Below are 24,209 nucleotides of genomic sequence, written 5' to 3'. Positions count from 1 at the left end.
GGTAGTTGTCCATAGGTTTTAGAACCAGTTCTATGACTGGTGGAAGAACTAATATGTTTCATGGTTTGAATTTTTTCTTTTCCAGGAGGTAATTCCTTATCATCTCTCCACATCTCCCATTCTGTCTGAGGGAACTGCTTTAATGGAATCTCAGCTGAAGAGGAATTCCATAGACAGGATAAGAAACCTGGACACCAGTGCATCCTCACAATTACCAACCCAAGCCCATGGATCCCAGCCTTCTACTGAAACACCTCCAGTCTCTAGCTCTTTGAAAAAAAGGAGGAAGAAGAGGAGGAAGTCTACCCATAAAATAGACAGCTTAAAAAGAGAAGACACACATGGAGATACATCAGAAGATGAAGACATGTTTCCTATAGAGATTAGCTCAGAGGAAGAAAAAGAACCATTGGACAATTCAAGGTATTGCATTGGAATTAAGATATGTAATGGAAACCTGGGTTAATGTTCCATGCCATGACTTCCAACAGTAATTTCTAAGTTAGAACACATGGGTGATGAACATGTTACTTTAAGAAAAAAGCTTTAGGCTAGAGAGCTATTGGGAATGTAGTAACAAAAGTAATGAAAATGACATTGAAAAGATAAGAAGAATCCTCTGTGGTGTTGTGAACTAGAAGGTTTGAAACATAACATTTCTCTATCTCCTTTTAGTTCTTCTCTGCAGTAGGGTTTTTTTATTATCTGATGTATATGACAATTCAGTATTCAGATGTAGTAGGGTTTTTTTATTATCTGATGTATATGACAATTCAGTATTCAGATGTGCTTTTTAAATGTCACATCTTTCCCCATACTTAGGATCCCTGTTCCGGATGTGTTTGTTGATGATGTTTCTGACATAAAGGCTCCTGCAGTTTCTGTGCTTTCTCAGTCTGCACCTTACCCTCGTTCAGATGGAGAATGGTCACCTCTTCAAAGGTACTTTTTCTGATACTAGAATCCTAGGTAGTACCTTCATCTTCTTTTTTCCATTATGTCTTCTATGCCAGTGTAAGTAAAGTCATACTAAAAATTTTGATATCAAACATGGTCACTGACCACTGTTAGATGCATTCTGTAATTGCATTCAGATAGCGTACCAAAACTTCAGGTAAGCTTTGTCCTTGATTCAGCAAATGTATGCATACAAATGCAGGTCTACAAATTCTGAAAAATATTTTTATCTGTTAATGTCACTGTTTGTTTATAAATACTGTTGAGAGGATGAATGTTTTGTGAAATGTGAATGTTTGCCTGATGCACACACCTTGTAAAGACTTTAGTGGATGCAGGTCTATAAGTCTTTAGTGCTCTGAGTGTAATAAAGATTGGAATTGATGTATAAAAGTAAGATTTTTTTAACGAATAAGAATATGAGCTTTTCATGTCCCTTTTAGTATAGACATGGAATATTTATTGTGAAGAGGACACGTACAGTAATTTGCTTGCTTTTTCCTGTATGTGTATTTGTGTGCATGTGTATACCTTTCATGTCAAATCAGAGCATCTCAGATCTCCTTTCTTGTCTGTGGAACCCTGGCAAAAAGGGGTAATTTTTGCTTAACGTGCATTGCATTATAATTCCAATTATACTGTGTGTGTGCCCCCATGCACGTGTGCTCCACATCCTCCATGCAGACTGCTGGAGTACAGCAATATTCACAAAACCTTATGCTAAGAAGTCTAATCTCAATATCCTGCCTCTGTAGTTGAGGGGCAGAGGAAGGGACTGTGAGGAGATTATTTCAGAGCAAGGACTCAATTTAAATGTTTTGAATTGCACTCTGCAAGAAACTTTCTCCTCTGCCTGTAAAGCTTAATGTGATTAACCTCACCAGTCTGATGATAGCATATGTCAGCGCTCTGTCCTTTCGATGGCTTTTGGAACTGCGTGCTCTGTTTGTTTGTTGATTGCAGTATTCTGGATTTTGAAAACTCTAGATGTAAATTCAGCATTCATGTAGCTAATGCACAAAGAGTTTATGTTAATCAGCACTGTTTTTCTTTCTCCCAACATGCTTTGCTGCCCAGTAAGCCTATAGATTGTGCAGGGCAAACCTCTCTCCTCACTGTTCCAGCAGATGGAGGCCTATCTAACTCTTGTCCTCAACAATCTTCCCACTTTTCTCTTCCAGACAGGTAGAACGGTTGTCCTCTTTTCTGGACTGCTTTTTACTCCTTTTAACACATTAATACACTTTTAACACATTAATACTCAGTGAACTTCATTGAATTTATAACTGTACTTACTGCTAACCCCGATGCTTTGAAAGTGACATTGAAAACCACGTCCTCTCCTTGCTTCTTTGTGGGCTTTGACTGGAGTTACCTTGTTGAATCATCCATTCAGTGATGATGGCTGATAGAACCTGGGTTAAAACTCAAGTTGATTAAGATGATAAAAACACCAAAAAGGAAGAACATAACTAGTGAAAACTTATATTCCTCTGAAGATTGACATTTCCATGTAGCTTTTTACAGTCAGCGTATATTTTAATGACATTTTTATCCCATGGTTTTCCTGAGTTGTTTGCTTGTGCATAGGTTGCAAAAGTAAAAGCAAAACAAAAGCCTCAGAGATTAAGTGATCAATAAGAAATGAAAAACTTGTAATGGGAGGAGCCCAGTGCTGAAAGAAAACTCCTCTTCCTTTGTTCCCTGGTTTGGGAGAGGGGAAGAGTTTCTGTGTGTTGAGTTGGACTGGGGGAGAACATTGCAGAATAAAGATGACACAATAGGTAAGGCATCCTGTCAGAGGTTTAGGAGATTAAGACTTAAACCTTCTCTGTAGGTAGGATTCCTCTGAGGGTGGACTCTTTTCTACAAAGGTAAAATTGGATACAGACACATTTTGTGTTATCTTAAATTTGAGAAGTCTCAAGATTCTACAGTCAGGCCCTTTCTCTCCATTAAGTCAGAGGAGAGAGGTCACAGCAACTCAGTTAAAAAATTTAAAGTAGATGTCTGAATACGACCTCTACAAATCTCCATTAATGCTGGGAAAGCTTTGAATAATAGATCAGGCTAAATTGCTCATTCATTATCTCAACATAGTTGCTGTACTAGGTGCCTAAGGCTGTATCAGAACTGATAATCTTGAGGTTTTCTCAGCTTCTAGGTCTGCCCCTGACTGTGTTGCAGCACCAAGTCAAAGTGAGATCCTGGGATATTCAAAGCTCTTTGCCTTAGTGTTTTCTATTGCAAGGAAGGGCAGTTGCACAGGTTGGAATGGAAGAGTGGTGTGCTCTGTGTTGCTTCATGGACTTTCCTCTGGAGTTCACCTGCCTTAGAGTCTAGATAGCTAAAGTGCTGTAGTAACTTGTCTGAGCGGGGCCTTCTCTGTGTCTGCAACTGTTGAAATAAATGCCTGGTGGGTCTTTCAGCAATTTTTTCCTTCCATGTGAAATAAGAAGCTCTATTATGTTGACCTAAGAGGAGGTGTGGAGGCTCTCAGTTATTGCTGTGAGCATGCTGTGTACATGGCATAGGCCTCTTTCCTTCTGACTATGTTTTCACAGGTTATTTGTCATCAGTCAAGATGGGACTTTTTCTCAGGTTACACTTCTGCTTTCTCAGAGATCTTTTTTCTTCCAGTGGAAAACACTGCAGAGGTCATCATGGTTTACTATTGCAGAACTGCCAACTACAGGCCAAGTTCCTTGTTCTTTGACATTGAATTAGATTAAGTGCAATCATAGCTTGTTAAGGAATACATAGGATTGTGACACAAGCATTCATCGTTTATGGGATGTGAATCAGAGATGCTGATCTAAATGGCTGAAGTCTCCCTTCCTGCTTGTGCAGTGTTGCCAGGATGGGTGGCTCTAGTTTGATCTGAAATATCTCAGCAATCTTTGCAAAGCTAGGGAATTTCAGCTGGGCTGGATCAGTCCCTAACTTAAGGGCAGAGGAACTGCAAGAGATAGTTCTGCCCAAGACAAACCCAGATGTGTGCATGGATCATCAAACAGCCTTTTCCAGCAAGAGCCTTCACAGAGCAGAACTCTACCTGCTTTAACATACACACATGTGCAAGTGCCATAGTTCTGGTACTTGCATGTCTATGTCTGGGAATGTAAATCATGGTGCTCTGTAACAGCCTGGGCTCTTCCCTACTCAGCTGTGTGTACAAGGGAACTGTACTTTCCATGAAAATTATGGAAAAGACCAGGTTTCTCTCCACCCCAAATCAGTATTCTCACTGCAAAATGCAGAGGTTCTAGCTGAAATGGAAACAATACCTCTGTTCTCTCAGGTTGGCTAACTGAACCTGCCTAAACACACTCCAAAAGCCAGACTAGAGATTTTTCTAAGGTATTCTGAAGGTTGAAATGGCTGTAGTGCACAGATTAGGTAAGTTATGAAGTGACAAGACTTCTTTAAAAAAGTGGTTTTGGCTTAAAGCATTATTGCCTGCTGAGATTTTCTGAGGTGCCCAGGGTCCTGATTTCCAAAGGTTCAATGCCCCTAAGCATGGAAAATACTGCAAATCCTAAAAAACTTTCAGTGGGAAATGTAGAAGTTTTTGAAAAACCCACTAAGAGTTTCTTGAATTCCTAGAGCTTGAAAATACTTAAAATTGCATTGTATTTATTCCTTCATCTGTCAAATTGTAGGTTATACCCTAAGGACTGATAAAAACTTGAAATTCTTAGGACCTAAAAAGATGTGCCACAGCGGTATGGCTTATAAGTTTTATAATTTAATTAGGTAACATAAATATCTGTAGCTAAAAAGTCATAGCATTTGTCCATATTCAAAATGTATCTTATTGCAGTATAGGTGAAAACAGTGAATAAAGTAGATAATTAGATTGATGTTATTTCAGATGTGAGTGTGAGTAATCATTTTGCTGTGACCAATGAACTCCCTACCAGATAGCTCTACATAACTGCCTTTCATTGAAAGAGGGAGACCTTAGAGTAGTAACTAAAAGGGAGAGGGACTTTTCACAAGGGCATGTAGGGACAGGACAAGGGGTAATGGATTTGAACTGAAAGGGGGTAGGTTTAGGTTGGACTTTTGGTAAGAAATTATTCAGTCAGGGGGTGTTGAGGCACTGGAACAGGATGCCATGAAAATTTGTGGACTTCTCATTCCTGGAGGTGTTCAAAGCCAGGCTGGGTGGGGCTCTGAGCAACCCAGTCTCCTGCCATGTGCCCCGCGGGGTGGTTGGACTAGATGATCTCTAAGGTCCCTTCCAACCTAAACCATTCTATGATTCTGTGATTTTACCTTCATTAAGTTAGGAAATTCATGAGATAGGAAGCCTTTTGTGTTTGAGAGTGAAAGTAACTCAGTCTGGACCTTTGACTTCAGAATGTTGTGGATTCTTTTGTAGCTTTTGTAGTTTTTAAATCGGGATTGGATGAGTATACCAACACAAGTTATGGCCCAGACAAAAAATAATGGGCTTTGTTTAGGGGGTTCTGAGTGAAATTCTATGACTTATGTTATGCAGAAAGACAGAGTAGATAATCAGAATTTTTCCTGTTGCCCTTAAAATCAGTGAATCATTGTTTATTAATGACTGACTTGACATCATGTTATTGTCTTCACCACATTAAAAATATGCTACAAGCTGATAATTTACTAATTAATTATTAGATAGTTTATATTAGGTAGTTCTCAAAACAAATAGTTAACTATATTTGAACTGAAGGGATCAAATTCTCTGTGTAGGTCTCCTGCTGTTCTCCATATAAACATGAACAAGTTAGTATAAAGGAGTCAACTGGATTACTTAGGCTAATTTATTACTTAGTCAGGATGAGGTGTTTTGTTGATGCAAGTGTGTAATTTCTGCACTTCACATCCACTATAACAATACTAACAACTATTCATCTACTGCTGCTGGTACCATCCACATTTTTTTTTCCATACAGAAAACCAAAAATCCTCCAGAAATGTTCATGTCCAGTGTTCTTGTTCCATCTCTTTCAGCTTCTCAAATCCTACTTCCTTAACAGCACTTACTATAAAATGGATGAGAACTCTGAATGCCAGTATCAGAGGATCCTGAACTGTTTAACTATTTTGCCATCCTTTTGTACTTTCAGTTGGCTCATGATTATTTCAATCTTCAGTGCTTTGTGTTGGTGGATATCAGTTTTGAAAGTGCTTAGTGCATTGTGGTTACTTTTGGTTTTGTAACATTTTTTGTTTTTCTTTAGCCAATCAGATTCACGCCCTCCTACTCCTCAGAGTGACTCAGAATTAGTTAGTAAACCTATGGACAGAAGTGGACTGAAGGATAATCCCCACATGCACTGGGCATGGGGAGAGCTACCCCAGGCTGCAAAGGTATACAACGTAACTTGTTTAATTCCTGCTAGCATCTATTGTGCTTTAATGGGGCACATCTACTTATTCTACTGCAAACTGCTGAAGAGAGAATGGATCCTTGTTTTACATAAAATTACAGTTTTTTATGTAAGAGAATTGCATCTTACTCCTTAGGAGGTATTGGATCTTACGCCATGGATGTTCTCAATACTGATGATATACAGTAGAAAATTAAGAAGCACCTAAGACTTAGTCTTGTAAAAGTTACAAGTGTAAAAACCAGATAAAATCATACCCAATGTCCTTTGGTAAATCATTGAAATTCATAAATGGCCTTAAGATGGAAATTAGGTGCTTGGTGTTTGCAGTATGCATCACAAAAATTAAAATGTGTTCCTTGAGTACATAAGCATCCGGAAACACCTGTATTTCTGCATGCCCAGACGTGCTGTTCTCTTGGCTGAGAGGACTGGCTTGGTGCCATTTGGCCCAGTTAGGTGGTGGGATCTGCAGTGTCCCAGCAGCATTGTCTCCTGTGCTGCACAGTGACTGTGGCAGCTGTGGACGCTGCAATTCCCTCAGATACTGTCAGCTCCTTGGGATGGCTGTAGAGTCAGAGCATTGCTGTGGGAAAGGGAAAATGGGAGTTATTATGCCTGCCCTAGGGTGTGAGAAATAAAGGTCAGGTTTCAGTGGAATACTGCAACTGTGGGGGCCAGGATGGTGCAGGGTTTGGCCCTTCCTGCTGAAGGCTGGCTTCTCTGCAGACAGGAATGCAGGAGAGATGGGGTCACACACACAGTATAAAGAAAAAAGAAAATCCTGCTTTGCAGGCCAGGGCAGTGGGTATCTTGCTCAGAAAGAAGGCTTCTGTGTTCTGGCGATGGCACCAGAGTTATGGCACTATTATAATTTATCTTTAATTCACTGTTTGTAACTAGTGACAAAAGCAGGGATGGGAATCCTGAATTCTTAGTTTCTTCAGAAGAGTTCTGGTCTCTTCTTTAACAGGCCAAGGATGAGCTGTACCATCAGCTCTGTGTTATTTTCCTCCTCATGTGTATTAGAAGAAAATTGGGAGCCATTTTCTGCTCATAGAGAACTGATTTAAGTGCACAGGTCCATGCAGGAGTTTCAAGTTGGCATTTGCAGTCTAGAATTTAGGGTTTCTCAGCAGATTTAGGCATATCTTTTTTATTCCAGTAACACAGCCTGGTGTGTGTTGCAAATCTGATTCCTGGAGGCTTTTGCCTCTGAAGTCCCTGTCTGTGTCCTTAGACAAGCTATTCTGAGTTGATCTGGCCATACCTGAACTGGGAGTTATACTCTGGATGCTGTTGTTCTTCATGTAAGAGTTGTTTGTTTGCTATGACGTGAAGGTTATAGCATCTATACAGCTGCTGCTGTAGTTCAGCTCCCCTCTGTAAGAACACTTCCTATCCCACACTCAGAGACGATCTGAAATTTTTCCTATAAAGTGATTTAAAGTCTAAATCTGGGGTATAGATGAATGACAGTGTCCTGGTGCCTGAGAGCACCCTGATTGTGCAAGGACTTCAGTCTGCACTGCTTTCTCCTTCCTGTTTGTCAGGGTTACCTCCTGAGGGAAAGCCAAGATTTTCACAGGAAGGGAGGAAGGCAGGGTGGGAGGTGGGATGTGCAGGTGAGTGGAAAATGAAGACTGTAGAGCAGATTGCAGAACAAATCTTTCCTGGCCCCAAGATGCAGATGAATTTTGTGCAAGCAAACACACAGCAGAAAGGTCATTTGTGCACTGTAGTCTCCATCTCAGTTAGTGATGGCTTTCTGCTGTAGTTGGTTATCTTGAGAATCTCATCTCACTGGAGTGAACCGAACAGGTTAAACTCTGGCTGTTGCATTTTTTAAGAGCTTTTCTTTATAATAATCTGTTTAATTTTCCTCACAGGCCAGTTCTTTGCTCAAAGCAAAGGAACCCAGCGTAGTGGACGTAAATCCTTCTGAAAGCACTCACTTTCGGGTCATCCAGAACTCTCCCGTAGAGGAGCTTAATACAGTGTCTCCTTCGCCTGCCCTTGGACAAGCAGATGCAGCAACTGCTGATGAAAGTGAGCCCTTACCAGTTGAGACAAATAAGCCAGAGACAGAGTCGCCAGGAGCAGCTGTACCACCGTTGCCTGCCAATGAAGAAATAAAACAAGCTGCAGCTTGCTCAACCCAACCAACTGGCAAGACAGATTCCCCTTCAAGAAAGAAAGGTAAAGCTGTTGATTCTGCACTTTTACATTTATTATTTTGTCTTCAAATTTCATGGTGGTAAAGCACCTTATTGCCATATAAACTAATCTGTGCCCTGGAGACACTTTCAGGTCTGGAAAGGAGTAAGGTTTGGAAGGAGCCTTCTTGTGCAGCCTTCTTGTGCAGCAGGCTGTTCACAAGAGATATGTATTAGAAGATTCTCCTTGGTCTGGAGTTCTTGGCAGCTCTGTGCATATGAGCAAGACTGTGAGCAAAACTTGCTTGAATTTCACTCATGTTTGATAGATTCAGGGGTTTCACTCTGTGTGGATCTGCTGGTTCAGCTGAGTTATATGTTGCTAATAGCTGTGGAAACTCTGCTCTAGTAAAACACTGTAGTATGTCTTTGGCACAAACAGCAGTTTTGCCTTAAAATGAGGTGCTTTTGTTTCACATGAGCCTTTTCAGTTCTGTGTGGTAAATATCGTGTCCTGAATATGTGAAATATAACTCCATCTACTTTTCTACTTCCTAATTTCTGGGCTCTATATTAATGATATTTTATAACAAGTGTTACAATCTTCACATGAAATTTATTTGCTTACAAATTATCTGTTTTAGAGCACTCATTCTATGATTATATAAGCTTTACATAAGTCTAGTTTGTGCAGCTGCTTTTCAATCAGTAAACATTCAAGTTTCTTAGCTTCTTCCCCATGCATTTCCACTGTCTCTGAAAACAAAAAAAACTGATGTGTTAGTCTGCTTACTATTAAGTATTTGCATAACTTTTTTCTAATTACTTTTCTGATGTTTGGTGTTGAAAATTGGGATAGTGAGAGGTTGTGCATTTGAGAATCAATTCCAAATTAGTTTTTGTCCCCGCACTGGTTACTTGTCTAGATGTACTAGCAATAACAGGACAGCGATGGCTCTGTGTGTTGGTCCTTGTGAGACTTAAGAGCGTTGTCTTGTCCCCTACAATGGTGCATGTGCACAGACAGCACATCAGTTGTATGTGCTCAACAGTGAGTTGTCTCCTTACAAGCCAGTTATAGTGTGTTAGAGGCTATAGTCTAGTCTGTTACATCCCTTCTGCAAGGAGGGATTGAAGATTAGGAGATTAAATGCTCTGACTGCCATACTGTGACAGTAGGCCTATGCAAATACTTAGAAGGTTTTCCTCTTGCTGTTTTCTTGCAGTGACCACTGACTTCTGATTCCTGGTGATCATGTCTGGCATAGGGAGTCTTCAGGATGTCTCAAAACTAGTCCTCTGCTGTCCCATTTTGTGTATTCATAGTTTGAACAACCTGTTTTGAAATTTTTGGCAGTACCATTCTGTACAAATACAGTTTACAAACTGTTATAACTTGTCTGATTTCTCAATGTTAAAATGAATAGTTAAACAGTAATAACAGCTCTGGATTGTTACTCAGAAAATCTTAATAGGCTGATTTGTGCTGTTCTTTACAGACAAACGAAGCCGACATCTTGGTGCTGATGGTGTCTATTTAGATGACCTCACTGACATGGATCCAGAAGTTGCTGCACTTTATTTCCCCAAGAAGTATAAGTTCTTTTCTTATATTTTTACTTTTTAAAGAGCTCTTGACACCTTCCATATTTAGATCAAACTCATTGCCAAACAGATAAGACCTCTTTTTCAGAGTCCAAGCAGAGATGAAGGTAGAAGGAAAATAAAACCCTGTAGAGAGGAATATTAGAGCTTTTGGAAGGTGCTGCATTTGGGCCTGAGAAGTGTGCTTGCAGCTTGTTTTCTGTTTTGGTCAATTAAGCATCATATATAGATTGTAGATCATTATGTAATGTACACCGATATTTGTGAGTGCTACTCACATGTCTTTGGAGAGCAGTTGGCTTTGGGATATATTTATCCCCGTGTCCTGGCTTATTACCATGAAGAACATATCTTACTGTTAACAGTATTAGCAGAAAATTTTTGCTCTAGTGTTGCTCTACTGGGGGTGATCACCTATAAATATGAATGTGAGAAAATAATTTCTGGAAGATGCATGACAGAGTTATATGTGAAAATATTGCACCCTGAGCATACGATTTCCAACTCATTCTGATCTTTATTAGATCCTCTTGTAACATTTATAGCTTCTCTTTCCACATCATACTCTAGTCATTTGACTAAAGTCATTGAGCAATAACTAAAGTAGCTTGTGTATTTTATTTTTCTTATTTGTTTGCTTAAAGTCAGCTATTGTAATATTAACATTTCAATAAAACTGAAAAAGATTAGTAATATGGAGAAAATGTCAGATTGAAAATTTCTTAAATGCATTCTTATAAATCTGGAGTGAAAAGCAGTTTGATGAGCTTGAATTTTGTAATAATTATCTCATCTATACAAAAATTTTAAGTTAGCATAATGATTTATTGTTTCTTAAAATTTTAATCCCAGTAGTTTATATGTTGAGTGTTTTATTTATAGATACATGACACATAAATACACAAACATGCACATTTTTGTTTGGTTTTAGCTATCAGTTTATATAATTAAACGTATTAGTTTATTATTTAATTTGCATTATTCTTGTTCCCATGTGCTGTAAAATTTGAATGAATTTTTTTACTTTCTTTTTTTTTCTTTTTTTTAATCTTAGTATGCACCACATGTTATACAGTGCTTGTCAGAGGAAGTGAATTTGGGAAGGAATACATGAAGACTGAATTCCTGATTTTTCTTTTCCAGTGGGGATAATGTCCAAAGTAAGAGCGCGAATGACACGGGGCCGCGGTCAGCCAGCCACTCTCCACAGTCTGTTGGGAGCTCAGGTGTTGACAGTGGAGCCGAAAGCACCTCGGATGGAATTCGGGATTTGCCCTCCATTGCCATTTCTCTCTGTGGAGGCCTTACTGACAACAAAGAGATAACCAAAGGTACAGAATGATTTTCTGAATTGCGGGCATTTGCTGGCAGCCAGGTTTGAGCATCGCAGCCTGAGGCTGCAGAGCCCTCCTGTGGCTGTGCTCAAAAACGTGTTGAGAAGACAAATACTGGCCATGTAATAATCAGTCTTCTAGAACTTTTTATGCTTAGAATAGTAGACTTATATAGAACTTACTATTTTTAACATGTTTTAGTAATCCACTACATACAAAAATGTTTGAAAGTATTTTATGGGTATTTTTATTTCCTGATAGTGCTATGTTTTGTATCAAAATAGTGTTAGTGGTGCTTTTGCCACTTGGTATAGTATATAGCTAGGAAATTCACAGCTGTTGTCAGGAATGAAAAGGTGGTCTGTAAATGGGGACACGAGGATAGAGAGTTGGAATGCTTAACATGAGTTCCTGTCCCAACTCCAATTTCTTGTGTAACTTTTAAGTACATCACCTACAATACTCTATTCCTTAAACTTCCAGTGGCATAAGGACAAAATGTGTTGACTTACACTTCCTGCAGTATTGTGGCATCATGAAATCATATGAGCCTAATGCTACACTGATTGCTGCTCAGAAGCTTTGTATTAAAACATTTCAAAAAAACTGTGATTTATTGTGATTCAGATATTGTTATCTGAATCACTTGTAAATTTTATAGCTTTTCTAAAAGGAGGTTTTCCTCCCTCATAATTACATCCCTGAGCTTTCACTTAGATTGTATGTTGAACAGGAAGGACACCCAGAAGCAAAAAAAGAAACCCTCAGCATCTTCTAGGAGTGAGAGTCTCTGAACCACTTGCTTCCATATTACAGTTAAATTTCAGCACCCTCATAATGAGTGTAAAACCTATGTACCTGAGAGATGCCAAGAGGTTTAGTTTGGCCCATCTCAGGCATCTATAAACGCATGCTTTACAAATGTAACTTTTTCCCCCACAGAAGAATTCTTAGAACATGCAGTCACATATCAGCAGTTTGTGGACAATCCTGCTATCATCGATGACCCTAACCTTGTGGTTAAGATTGGAAATAAGTAAGTATATTTCAGAAAAAAAAAATTACTGTTATAACAGACACTTCTGTGGCACTTCAGTGCATTAGATCAGTTTAGCCATAGCTGAAAAACAGGTTTTGAATGTCTGTAGCTTGGATTCATCCAGAAAGATTCAATTCCATGGTGAATTCAGCCCCTTCTAGTTACCTTTCCTCCATTAAATTGAAAGTAAAGAGCAGTTTCAAATGACCTATTAGAGCTAACTGACACAATTTGAATTTCAAGAAGCTGCTATTAAATGCTGATAGTATTCACACTCAATTGACAGAGTAAAAATTAAATATGATATGAACTTGCTAAGGCTTGCCCTGAGCCAGTTTGAATAATTAATATTTGCAGGGATGTGTCAGTCTGCTTGCAGTCACTCAGTACCCAGCAATTTTTTTGTATGTACTGAATATTTTGCTAATATACCTGTCTGGAGGCATTGCTTTTCAAGACTTGTCAAACTTCAGCCACTGAGTATGATACTTACATTTCTGCAAGGCTAAGATTATTTCATGTTTATATTGCCAGCAGCAGGGCAGCACTGTAGTCTATGCCATATGCAGATGCAGCTATTTGAAGGACTCTTTAACTTAAAACCTTACACCTGGCAAACAGTGTTAGAGGATAGAGGAGACATCATGGCATTGTGCTGCACTTAGAGGTTTGGCTACCCTTAGTCACAGACATTGCCTATGCAAATCTCATGTACCAGGTGATAGTTTGTATTGTGTATGTTATGGCCTCTTACCTGACCCTCTCTGTGCTCTGAGGTGAGTCATTTCCTGCTTTCCTGACAGAGTCATTTGGATTTGATGATAGTATTTACCTGCTTACTGAATGTGTTGGGAATAAAAGAGTGCTTAGTGAGGATCTTACTGTCATATTCTCTGAATGTTGTGTGAGCTTCAACTTCCCTAGACAATGGATACTGTAATTGTCCTACTGTCTGTAACAAGAGTTGATCCCTGTTCAACATGTAATAGCAGAAGCTTGACATTCTACAGACTACAGCCCTTGACTTTTATGTAGTTCCTTGATGAAAAAATGGAAAAACTTGTAAAAAATGTGGCTCATGCTGTGATGAGGTGTAGTAAGGACATTAGCTGGATGGATGGTTGCCAGAGAGTTGTGGTCAATGGCTCTATGTCCAGGTGGAGGGTGATAATGAGCAGTGTTCTTCAGGGCTCTGTCTTGGGACTGGTGCTCTTCAGTATCTTTATCAATGACGTAGACTGTGAGATGGAGCACACCTTCAGCAAGTTTGCAGATGACACAAAACTGAGTAGTGCAGTTGAATCAACAGAAGGAAGGGATGCCAGCCAGAGGGACCTGGACAAACTTGAGAAATGGGCCCATGAGAACCCCATGAAGGTCAACAAGTTCGAATGCAAGGTGCTGTGGCTGGGTCAAGGCAATCCCAGGCATGAGTACAGATTGGGAGATGAAGTCATTGAGAGCAGCCCTGCGGGGAAGGACTTGGGGGTTTTGGTGAATGAAAAGTGGGACATGAGCCAAAAGTCTGTGTTTACAGTCCAGAAGGCCAACCACATCCTGGGCTGCATCCAAAGCAGTGTAGCCAGCAGGTCAGGGGAGGTGATTCTGCCCCTCTACTCTGCTCTGGTGAGACCCCACCTGCAGTGCTGTGTCCAGGTCTGTCGTCCCCGGCACGGGAAGGACATGGACCTGTTTGAGCAAGTCTGAAGGAAGGACACAAAGGTGTGATCAGAGGGCTGGAGCACCTCTCCTATGAAGACAGGATGACAGGGGTGGGGCTGCTCAGCCTGGAGAAGAGAAGGCTCTGGGGAGACTTCATTGCAGCTTTTTTCTGCTTCAAGGGAGCTTAGGAAAAAGGAGAGCAACTTTTTACATGGGCTGATAGCGATAGGGTAAGGAGGACCAGTTTTAAACTAAAAGAGGAAAGATTTAGATTAGATGTTAGGAGGAATCCTTTACTGTGAATCGCTGGAACAGGTTGCCCAGAGAAGTGGTGGATGCACCGTGTCTGGAAGTGTTCAAGACAAGGTTGGATGGGGCCCTGAGTAACTGGTCTAGTGACAGGTGTCACTTCCCTTAGCAGGTGAGTTGGAATTAGATGATCTTTAAGGACCCTTCCAACCCAAACCATTCTGTGATTCTGTGATGACTTGAGGAATGTGTGACAAATACCCTTTCTAAAGGGTCTAGCTTCTCTTACATACCCTGAAAAGTATATGCCATAAATACCTGTGGAATAAGATGGATCTGTTATTACTAGTGCAGGCCAGAGTTTGACCTGTGTTTCATGGCTTTTACCTGCCAGATGATAAATACGAAGTAGATTGTCAATTGGGATTACAAAATGCAGTAATTATCTCTCTTGCGTGCCCAGGTACTATAACTGGACAACAGCTGGTCCCCTTCTGCTGGCAATGCAGGCATTCCAGAAACCTTTGCCAAAGGTGAGATTGAACATGAAGATTGGTAAGAAGAGGAGTTGTGAAATTATGCCATTGATTAAGGGAGGGAAGAGGGTTGTTGTACAAGAGAACACAGTACTATATATCCACACATAACTGTTTGTCTGGCCTATGCTAAGGGCTAAATAAGCCGGACTAAGTTTGGTTTGTGAATAGTGTTTGCCTGCCAGGCGATTACAACTATTTTGAAGAAGGAAAGCTTCCTTTTTTACTTCGTTAATATGGATTGTAAACATAAATTATGTTGGCCCATGTTAGTGTTTGAGAAAAATCATCTATGAGTGTGAAATTCAGTGTGTTCATTTTTTTTTTTTTTTTAGTGGTTAATGTGTATTCTGAAGGCTGATAACTTTTTAGGCAGTGCAGTTTTAGTTTAGTGGAGAAACCGGTATTTATAGTTGGAGCAATCCGTATGATTGGGAAGATTTACTTGGTTGAACTGTGCCTCTGAAACTAAAATTACTCATTTATGCTACCAGTCATCCTACTGGTTTTCTTCATGACTTGTTATTTAGAGTTTTGATTTGCGATAGTTATGAAACTAAGGAATCGAAATACTAAGATACTTTATTAAAACAGACACTGTGAAGTGATTGAAAACTGAAGTTTTTGCAAAAAGAAATCACTCATGTTCTGCAAAATAGACTTAAATGCATGTCTAATTTTAAGCATGTGAATTCTCTCACTAAAAGTCAATAGGACATCTGCTTGAAGTTATCAGTATGTTTGAGAATCTCTTTAAATTGTAGCTGTTGTTCTCAGTGGTGGCATTCCATTCTCAGTAGCTCCATCTACTCCCTGTTTTTGTTATTTTGTTTAAAAAGCTATCATTTGCACAAATTTATTCCTCTGTAATTTCTTTTTTGATCTCATATACTTTAAATAATAAAGCAGAGAGAACCTAGGGAAAAACAGAGAAAAGGGGTCCACACATTAGCTGAGTGAAACCTCCTCCCTTTACTGCTAAGATTTCTTTGAATTTTTTTTCAATTTTTAAAAAATCACTAATGAACATCACAGCTTTCTTTTGGTGACTTTGCTTACAGTGGAAGCTAGCATCTCAGAAAGGCAGTGGCTAAGCTGATCCAGGGCATACCAAACCCTGTGGCCACCTTTACTATAATATTTTTCCTTTTTATCTTTTGCTTCTCTCTGAGTGAAAGAATTCAGTTCTCTTGTTGCAATGCATAAGGCTCTAGTCATTATGGATATTGAAAGAAACTTCTCTACTTATGTCTAGTACACAGAACCAATGAAAAGTAGCCAGGGTTTATAAAAAGCCCAATTCTAATATTGTCATAAAAGCTAGTAATGTCTTTGCTTTTTTTCTAAACTGGTGATTAATGATGAACTTTGCAGTTATTTTTAAATGAGAATAGCCATCTTGCAAGTCAGTTTTTTACTGTTTTGCATGACAGCTCCTTCAGAAAGTGATATTTTTCTTTTTGTTAACATATAATTTGTACTAAATAACTTAAAAACAGTAGGTTCTCCATTCTAGACATTATACTAATATCTCTTTATGCTTTTTTTCTTCTTTGATTTGGTTTCTTTTTCATTTTCCTTTTAAATATACCATAAGTATTCATGCTTAAGTTACTTCAGAGCAGCTCTGGATACCATTAGATTTTGCTTTAGTAGAATGTATGGTCCACAGACAGTATGTTTACTTTTATTCTATTTATTATCAGTTAAAACTGTGTGTTTGGCACTTTTTCATTTACATATATCAGGTTGTCCTTTGTTTTGGGCCTTTTTTATGTTACCATCCATTTATCACAGGCAACTGTGGAATCTATAATGAGGGACAAGATGCCCAAAAAAGGTGGAAGGTGGTGGTTTTCATGGCGAGGGAGGAACAGCACTATTAAAGAGGTAAGTTTAAGAAGCAAGCAAGAGTTTCTTTTTGGTTGCAAAGGGAAGGCTGGGTATCTCCATATTCATCCCTCAGAGCTTTACTTTAGAGAGCAGCTCAGTAGTCAATTTGACTGAGGATATAGACATTAAGAGATATTTAAACATGGTCTGGAGTCTGATTTCTTTTGACTTCAGAAAGCTTTGGATCAGACCCTACCTGAAACATTTGACTGAAGAGTTTTGGTTCTGCCTTTATTTTTATAAAGAAATCTGAGGCAGTATTATCTAATCTATTAAATCTCTTTTTGGGAACCTAGAATCAAATAGTTGTGCCACTAATTTAATGTTTTAACGCAGATGACCTACCTTTCTGCAGCTTTCTTTTGATAGCTGAGGAGCAGACATATTTATGAGTTGTGTGAGCTGTAAAATTCTGCAAAACCTAAGATGGAAAACTGACTGTATATATTAGTTTGAAAGTCTTCTGGAGTTTCTTTTCAAAGCATTAAAAGTTTGTGGTAATAGTCTTAAAGCCATGGATGAACATTAAAGAACAGTGAAAAAACCAAAGCTTTATATGAAATATTGATCTCCTGTCTAGACATATTTAATCTTTAAAATTTTCTAATAAAACCTCTTCATATTAATTTATTCTACTGAAGCATTAGTACTTGAGGGGAGAAAATGACTTCTAATATGATTTTATGGTTATGCCTCAGTCAGGAACTTCTTTAGCCTTGAAATAACCATTGTACTGATCTGTGGGTATGGGCTTCAGAGCATGAGATTTTAGTTTTGTAGTTGTTTGAAGTTTTTAGAATTTACCTCTGGAAGTATTTGGTTATCTCTTGAGTTGTAGAACTATTCACTATTTAAAAATCTTGTGGAATGACAATCAGTAGTGTTCAGGATCTACTCAAAAGCAGTTTGGAGAGTTTTATTGGATTAAAAATTTTAATGATTCTATGAAAGGGAATTGCATTTTTTTCCATCTCCAGAGTCATACTTTGCTTTTTCAGGTGAAATCTAGCTATTTGAGGTGTTTGATTTTCAAGTGTTTTTCTAAAGACATTTGCTTTCTGCTCAACAGGAGATGCCTAGCTACTCATACTTGTGTTTTTACAGGAAACAAAGCCAGAGCAAGGTATGAGTGAGAGTGGACTTACAGAAGACTCTTCACAGATGAGCAGGGGAAACAGGTATCCTCAAAATTATCTGTACCTCAAATAAGCAAGAATTACCTTTTAAAAGTGAAAGCACCTCGTGTATTTTGATCAAAGAAATACTGTCTCAGTGAAATAAGTTTAGTTTGTTACTAATTGCGCAACATAAGTGCAGATAGGAGGTCTCTGCCCATGGCAGGGTTGCAGACTTTGCGGGTGCACCCTGGCATTTCTGTGGTTTGACTGGCAGCTCTGTGGCACACATTCCCATTTCAAGGGAACATCATGGATGAACCCATGTTTTTGTCAGATCCCAGTTGCTAAAGTTTTCAATTTATTTGGCTTTATGGCCTGACCACTTAAATTGTTCCTGCATATTTTGGGAAGTTCAGGGGCCTAAGACTTTCCAGAGTGTTTTTCACAGGTAATAGCCATGTTTTCTGTTACTTCTTTCAAGGATTGCAGAAGTCTCTTCCTTCTTGTGCTCCAAACGAATCACAGTGTATAGCCAGAATCTCACCTTTAGGAAGGTTTCATAAGATGAGCTTTAACTTGCTTTGGAGGGATGAGTTACCCAGGAACAGCTCTTCTACCTTGTCCCTTTTCTGTGCTTACAGATCTTAGTGTAAAGACAGCTCATCTATGTGCTGTCTAAACTTACAGTTGAAAAACGCCAGATTCAGATATTCTCATTATGTTAAGTTTGGGAATCACCTTTCTGAAACAAAAAGTCATTAGCTGTTGTTCTTTCTGGTGGTCAACAGCTGCAATCCAGGTGAATGGGCTGGAAGGAAGATTCCTCATTCTGTAGGAGACTGGCTGTTGTCTCTGTTTCCTCTCTGAGATTGAGAGCTGTGGAATAAATCAGGAATGTTGATTTTACTTTTAAGGATGACACATGACATTTAGGTCTGTTTCTTACATGGTTGTTTGAAGATAAGCTTCAAAGTGGGATTAAGACTTCAAGCAGACTAGATTCTGAAATTGGTGTTCTTTGTTTAAGTTTTAACTGGCCTTGGATGTCTGTAATTAAAAATTTACTGTTTGCCATCACAATGTGACAAGTGGGATGTTGAGAAAAGCTTTTGAGATGAGATGTCACAAAAGATAAAATAGGCTTTTAAATGTTGCTAGTCACAACATACAGTACCTTGGTACTGGGTCAAGACTTCCTAACATCAAACAATGTCCAGGTGTGATTGAATAAGAGGCCAAATGCTGATTGTTTTAAAGATAAGATTTGTAGGATCTGAAAGAGTATTTTACCTTCTGCCTACAGTGACAGATTTTTTTTTACTGTAGGAAAACTTTTTCTCTGATGAAAAATACCCTTAACAAATCTCTAAAAAATGGTTGTACCAGAAAAAAAAGACCCAACCTATACCAATGCATATGTAAACAGAATAGTGTGAGGGAGCTCAGGTTTTATGACTTTTCATCATTATATCCTGAATGGGATAATCTTGAAAATTCTGGAAAAGAATAATCCAATGAGCTCAACTTGGTCAGTGAAAGAGAAAGATGAGTTACTTTCTATAATAAAATTTCCACCACCTGCATTTCTTTTTTATTAATTTTTAAATTCTTTGGGGAGGGGGAGAAGGGGGAAGAGAAAGCCAGAATAACAAATGCATCTCTCTTCTCCTAAGAACAGAGGATTTTTTGTAGTTATGGTATCTGGTGTTTTTTTTTTTTTTTTTTTACCACTATGAGATTTTTGAGTCAATGCAGCACATTAATTTATATTTGTTAAATTTAAGTAGTGAAAACAAGTGAATGACTAGAGAAATACAACTATGAATAATGGGGAACATGCATGAATGAAAATTCAGTGCTTCATTGATATATTCAAAGTCATATTGTGAATGACCTCCTGTGAGACAGTACTTGGAAGCAGAGAATCAAGGACTTACTTGGTGACTCACTGTTAATGCATTTTTAATGGATACTGAGATGCATTTACTGACATGATAACATCATTTTCTGTGTGTGCAATGTTCCAGAATAAAAGATGAATCTTCTTCAAGCGATGAAGACCCTAGAGCTGCCAAACAAAACCTTGGGTCATTACAAACCAACTCCAATCATCTCTCATTATTGTCTGGAGTCAGTTACAAAAAATCACTTCGACTCACTTCTGACCAGCTTGTGAGTTAATTTTTTACATCCTTGTCCTAAATGTCATTTCTAGTACAATATGAACCACATCGTTATTCAGGCTTGCAAAGCTTAATTACCTCTCATGTCTTCCATTTAATTCTCTCTCTTGTTACTTTTTAAAAAAAGTCAACTTTTCCTTTCTCTTTTATATATTAAGCATGAATGTTGTTCCTTGCAGCAAGTACTGGCATTCAGAGGTGGGATCCCATTTAGAAAAATGTCAAAATTAAATTCCAAAGTATGTATTTTTCACCTGTGTAAAAGTATACTGGAGCCACATCATTTTTTGTAGTATATATAATGTGTATATATACACATTATATATAATACATATACTATATATATAAAGGCCTCTCTTTTTTCTTTTTTCCTTTTCTCCTTTCCTCCTTTCCTTTCCTTTCCTCTCATTCATAGGCAGACAGTCACATTTTGCATAAATATACTTTTCTGTTAATAACTTCTAAAAGAGCTGCTTGTGAATTTACCATGAGGCCAGACTATTAACTGCTTTGAAGCCATTTCTTTTCCTCTGTGACAGAGGTGTTTTGACTAATAGTGACAAAACTGTTTCAGTTTTGTGTTCTGTACATTTCAATTTGATCTGGAAAAATGGGCTACTTCAGGCAAATACTTTTTGTCGTCTTATCTACAGGCAATCAATTTTCTGAAGGAAACCTACACAAGGTGTACAACATTAAACAGCCCATTGCTCACTGGATAATTTGTAAGAAACACATAATTTTTCCCAAGAGATAGATGGCATGTGTTGGTAATTTACTATAGCAAACAGAAAGCAAAGGTGGCATAAATATATCGGTACATTTCGGTTTCAGAAACCTTGCAGAAATTAACTGAAGCTAAAACTGCTCTTAAATTGTTTTCTTGATGAAACAAGACAAGAGTTACCCATCAGTTATTCTTCATTCCCACCTCCTTTTCACTTTTTTTACTAATTGAAAAACAGCCATGAAAGATAACTAAGAAAAAGATACACTTAGAGTATTAAATTCCTACAGGTTTGGGGAAAATGAACAGGTAGGTCCACAAATAAAGTCAAATCAATAATCTCTTGTCCAGCATGTCACTGAGTAACACAGGAAACAGTGATGTCAGCAAAGTGGGAGAGTGAAGGATATTTAGTGGAGACTGAAGGGTAATAGGTCATGTGGTGTGAGAGGTAGGTTATTGTATGAAAGAGATGAAATACCACAGAACACAAATCCCCATATAAACATTCTTAATTAGAGTTTATGGAACTTCATGTTACTCACATACCTCTGCATGTGTATCTATATCTCAGAATAGAAAACCCCCAGAGATGGTCCCTGTTCCACCATTTATTGCTGTTTATGTGAACATCTGGGGATTTTATTTTTTTAAAATATACCTTAATTGTGAAACAGATTTTTTTTTAATTTACTTTGTTCTGTTCTATATATCAATGCCTAATATACACAATGGAGGACAAACCTCTGCTGTCCTTATTTAGACCACAGCTCTGCTGAAAGCAGTAAGATTCAGTGTGACCGAGGCAACGATCAGCTGTGCCTTTGTGTTTGCACTGTGCCCATTTCACATGCTCAGTTTGTTGATCATCTTGCTGATAATGTCTTGCAGAAAAGCTTAAAGCTCAAGAATGGCCCCAACGATGTGACCTTTAGTGTTACAACACAGTATCAAGGCACTTGCCGCTGCGAAGGCACCATTTACCTATGGGATTGGGATGACAAAGTTGTTATTTCTGACATTGATGGAACCATCACACGGTAAGTTCATGAACAGGGAGAGACTTTATCTGCAAGGACAAGTTGCTCGTTAGACTAAAGCAAAAATAACTAACAGGGAATTCTGAATCAGGGAATCATTACATTCCAGTGTTTTCTGAGGGTATTTATTTTTTTAAAAAAATTTGGCTATCAAACAGTGCAAGAATCCTTAGCTGAATTCTCAATTTAATAAAGATACATGCCATATGTTCCCATTATTTGTCACCTATTGGTGTTTCATGATAGTATTTACAGTAGTATTGGAGGACTTGCTGCAAAATCCTAACTTTTTTGCTGCATGACACTTACGAAGCGCACTTGCTGCATTAAAAAGAAGAAACATGAGAATTTTGTTTTAGAAGAAATTACTAGGGCATTCCAGTGAGAGGCATTACTATTATTTAGAAGACAAGACTCCAAAATCAATGTCAGAATTAGAATCTGATGGAAAGTTTCAGATTAGTACTTTGGATAAAAACCCAGAATTTTGGAGTGACCAAAATGATTCACTGACTCACTGATTTTTATTTAGTTAGTTACTTAACACTGGGGAAAACAATTGTGTGTGGAACAGAGGAAACACAAAAACATTGTCTTTTTAAGTGAAATGCTTAGATTTTGTTTTTAAATCAATTTATTTGAAAATGAAACTTAGCTTTATGTAGTGAGGAAAAACAATGAGGAAAAATAATTTCCAAGAGTAATCTGGGAGGAACTAAAATACTTGATTTAAACTGAAACTCTCTTCTTTCTCATGATTTATCCATTGTATTGCAGACTTCTTTTTCGGTGTAAACTTTTGTTTTTTAAGCTTCAGTAAAGTTAATGGGATCTATTCTTTACTCTGTTGTTGAGCTGCCCAGAGTTACTTAATCACTTCACCTTACAATACCAGTGCAAATCCACCCTAAACCGCTGCCCAATGTTCTTCCCTCTACGATGCAAGATATTCAGGGTGTGGACTTCTTGCTGTGTATCTATACAATGCTTAGTCAAACAATGTGTGTTTGCACCATTTGTTATTATACTGTAAATAATTTTCTCATATAAAGCAGGAAATATATTGAAACCAGAATAAATATTTCAAAATACTTCATATGTGACCGACTCCTGGCTTTATGTGGAGAAATTTGAAGTAAGCTAGAATGTGACTTATCTCATGCTCTCAATTTACCATAAACTTCCCTTATGAATATATTTGGTTTATTTAGAAAATATTTAATGTAAACCTGAAAAGGTATGCTTAGTACTGGTGGCCTCCTACATGTCTGATTGATGGCCTATGTGCTGTAATTTCCATGTTACCTTATGGGTCACAAGCTTATCTGTCTTGGGGCACAAGAGTAATTAAAACAGTGTGGCCAAGGATGAGCACATCAATCTGTCTCAAAAGAAAGGGGAATAAAATAATCCTCCTCTGATTACGATCAGTACCTTACAGAAAACATTATTTTCATTTGCTGCTAGCCAAGTAAGCTAGGGGGGTTTGTGTTATCCTCAACTCTTATTATAAGTGTTGGGTTTTTTTGGTTCAGTTATATTGTTTTTTCTTTATTCAGGTCAGATACTTTAGGCCATATTTTGCCAACTCTTGGCAAAGACTGGACACACCAAGGGATTGCAAAGTTGTACCATAAAGTGAGCCAGTGAGTATTCAGTAAATCTGTTCACGCATCTGTGGCTTGTTTGTGTTTATTTATTTGCACATAAAAATAAAAATTTCTCTTAAGTTTCTCTTAACCTATAAGGGTAAAAATTTCATCAATATCTCATCACTTCAGTGATGCTTACACAGTGCAAACATCTGCTGCATGGTGTCCAGAGCAAAACCTGCTTTGTGATACCAAAAGCAAAAGCCCCCTATCTATGAGTAGTGATTACTCTTCCAACCATCCCAAACAGATACCTACAGTTAGTTCCAAAGACTGTAGTAATTTGAACAAGTTATGCAGTTGCAGCATGTAATTTTTTAATACTGATGATTATACAATTAATTTTGTTATTCCTCTATACAAGTGTTTGTTGCTATTCCATTGTTAAATTGAAATGTTAAGAAGGATCAGTCTTAAAATATTTTTGTGCCATTGGTTAATTTTGAGAGTAGGTGATAAGTAAACATTGCTTAAAGTACAATTTAAAGTTATTGAAAGTCAGTAAGGCATATGCTGTGAACAGCCTAAGGAAAAGGCTTTAACCTGGCAACACCAGTTACTGTATTATAATCCAGTAATTGACCTGCACTGATGCCTGTTGGTCCACAGTGATAAATAGTTTCCATGCCACTGGAGGAGGTAAAGGATTGGATTCATCATGTTTAGGTGTGGCTTTTGCATTCTCCGTA

General features: G+C 38.1%; 1 protein-coding gene across 6 annotated transcripts in view; it reads left to right on the top strand.

The window, feature by feature from the left end:
• Positions 1–24,209, top strand: part of LPIN1 (lipin 1) — an 80,540-nt gene that overhangs the window by 44,762 nt on the left and 11,569 nt on the right. For 5 of the 6 annotated variants that reach the window (XM_017818091.1, XM_017818090.1, XM_017818092.1 and 2 more), the window contains 14 exons: positions 86–423; positions 823–942; positions 2,035–2,142; positions 6,177–6,306; positions 8,216–8,525; positions 9,982–10,075; positions 11,231–11,418; positions 12,364–12,457; positions 14,835–14,904; positions 16,705–16,797; positions 17,905–17,978; positions 19,946–20,090; positions 21,720–21,868; positions 23,428–23,514. In XM_017818091.1, coding sequence (XP_017673580.1) covers positions 86–423; positions 823–942; positions 2,035–2,142; positions 6,177–6,306; positions 8,216–8,525; positions 9,982–10,075; positions 11,231–11,418; positions 12,364–12,457; positions 14,835–14,904; positions 16,705–16,797; positions 17,905–17,978; positions 19,946–20,090; positions 21,720–21,868; positions 23,428–23,514 — 2,000 coding nt within the window. The remainder of the gene's footprint in view (positions 1–85; positions 424–822; positions 943–2,034; positions 2,143–6,176; positions 6,307–8,215; positions 8,526–9,981; positions 10,076–11,230; positions 11,419–12,363; positions 12,458–14,834; positions 14,905–16,704; positions 16,798–17,904; positions 17,979–19,945; positions 20,091–21,719; positions 21,869–23,427; positions 23,515–24,209) is intronic. The other variant, XM_017818093.1, reaches the window with a different exon arrangement.

The sequence above is a fragment of the Lepidothrix coronata genome, unplaced genomic scaffold, assembly GCF_001604755.1.
Source record: "Lepidothrix coronata isolate B3197 unplaced genomic scaffold, Lepidothrix_coronata-1.0 Scaffold65, whole genome shotgun sequence".
Classification (NCBI taxonomy): domain Eukaryota; kingdom Metazoa; phylum Chordata; class Aves; order Passeriformes; family Pipridae; genus Lepidothrix; species Lepidothrix coronata.
The sequence above is the reverse complement of the archived record's forward strand: the minus strand, read 5'-3'. Positions and strand labels throughout refer to the sequence as shown.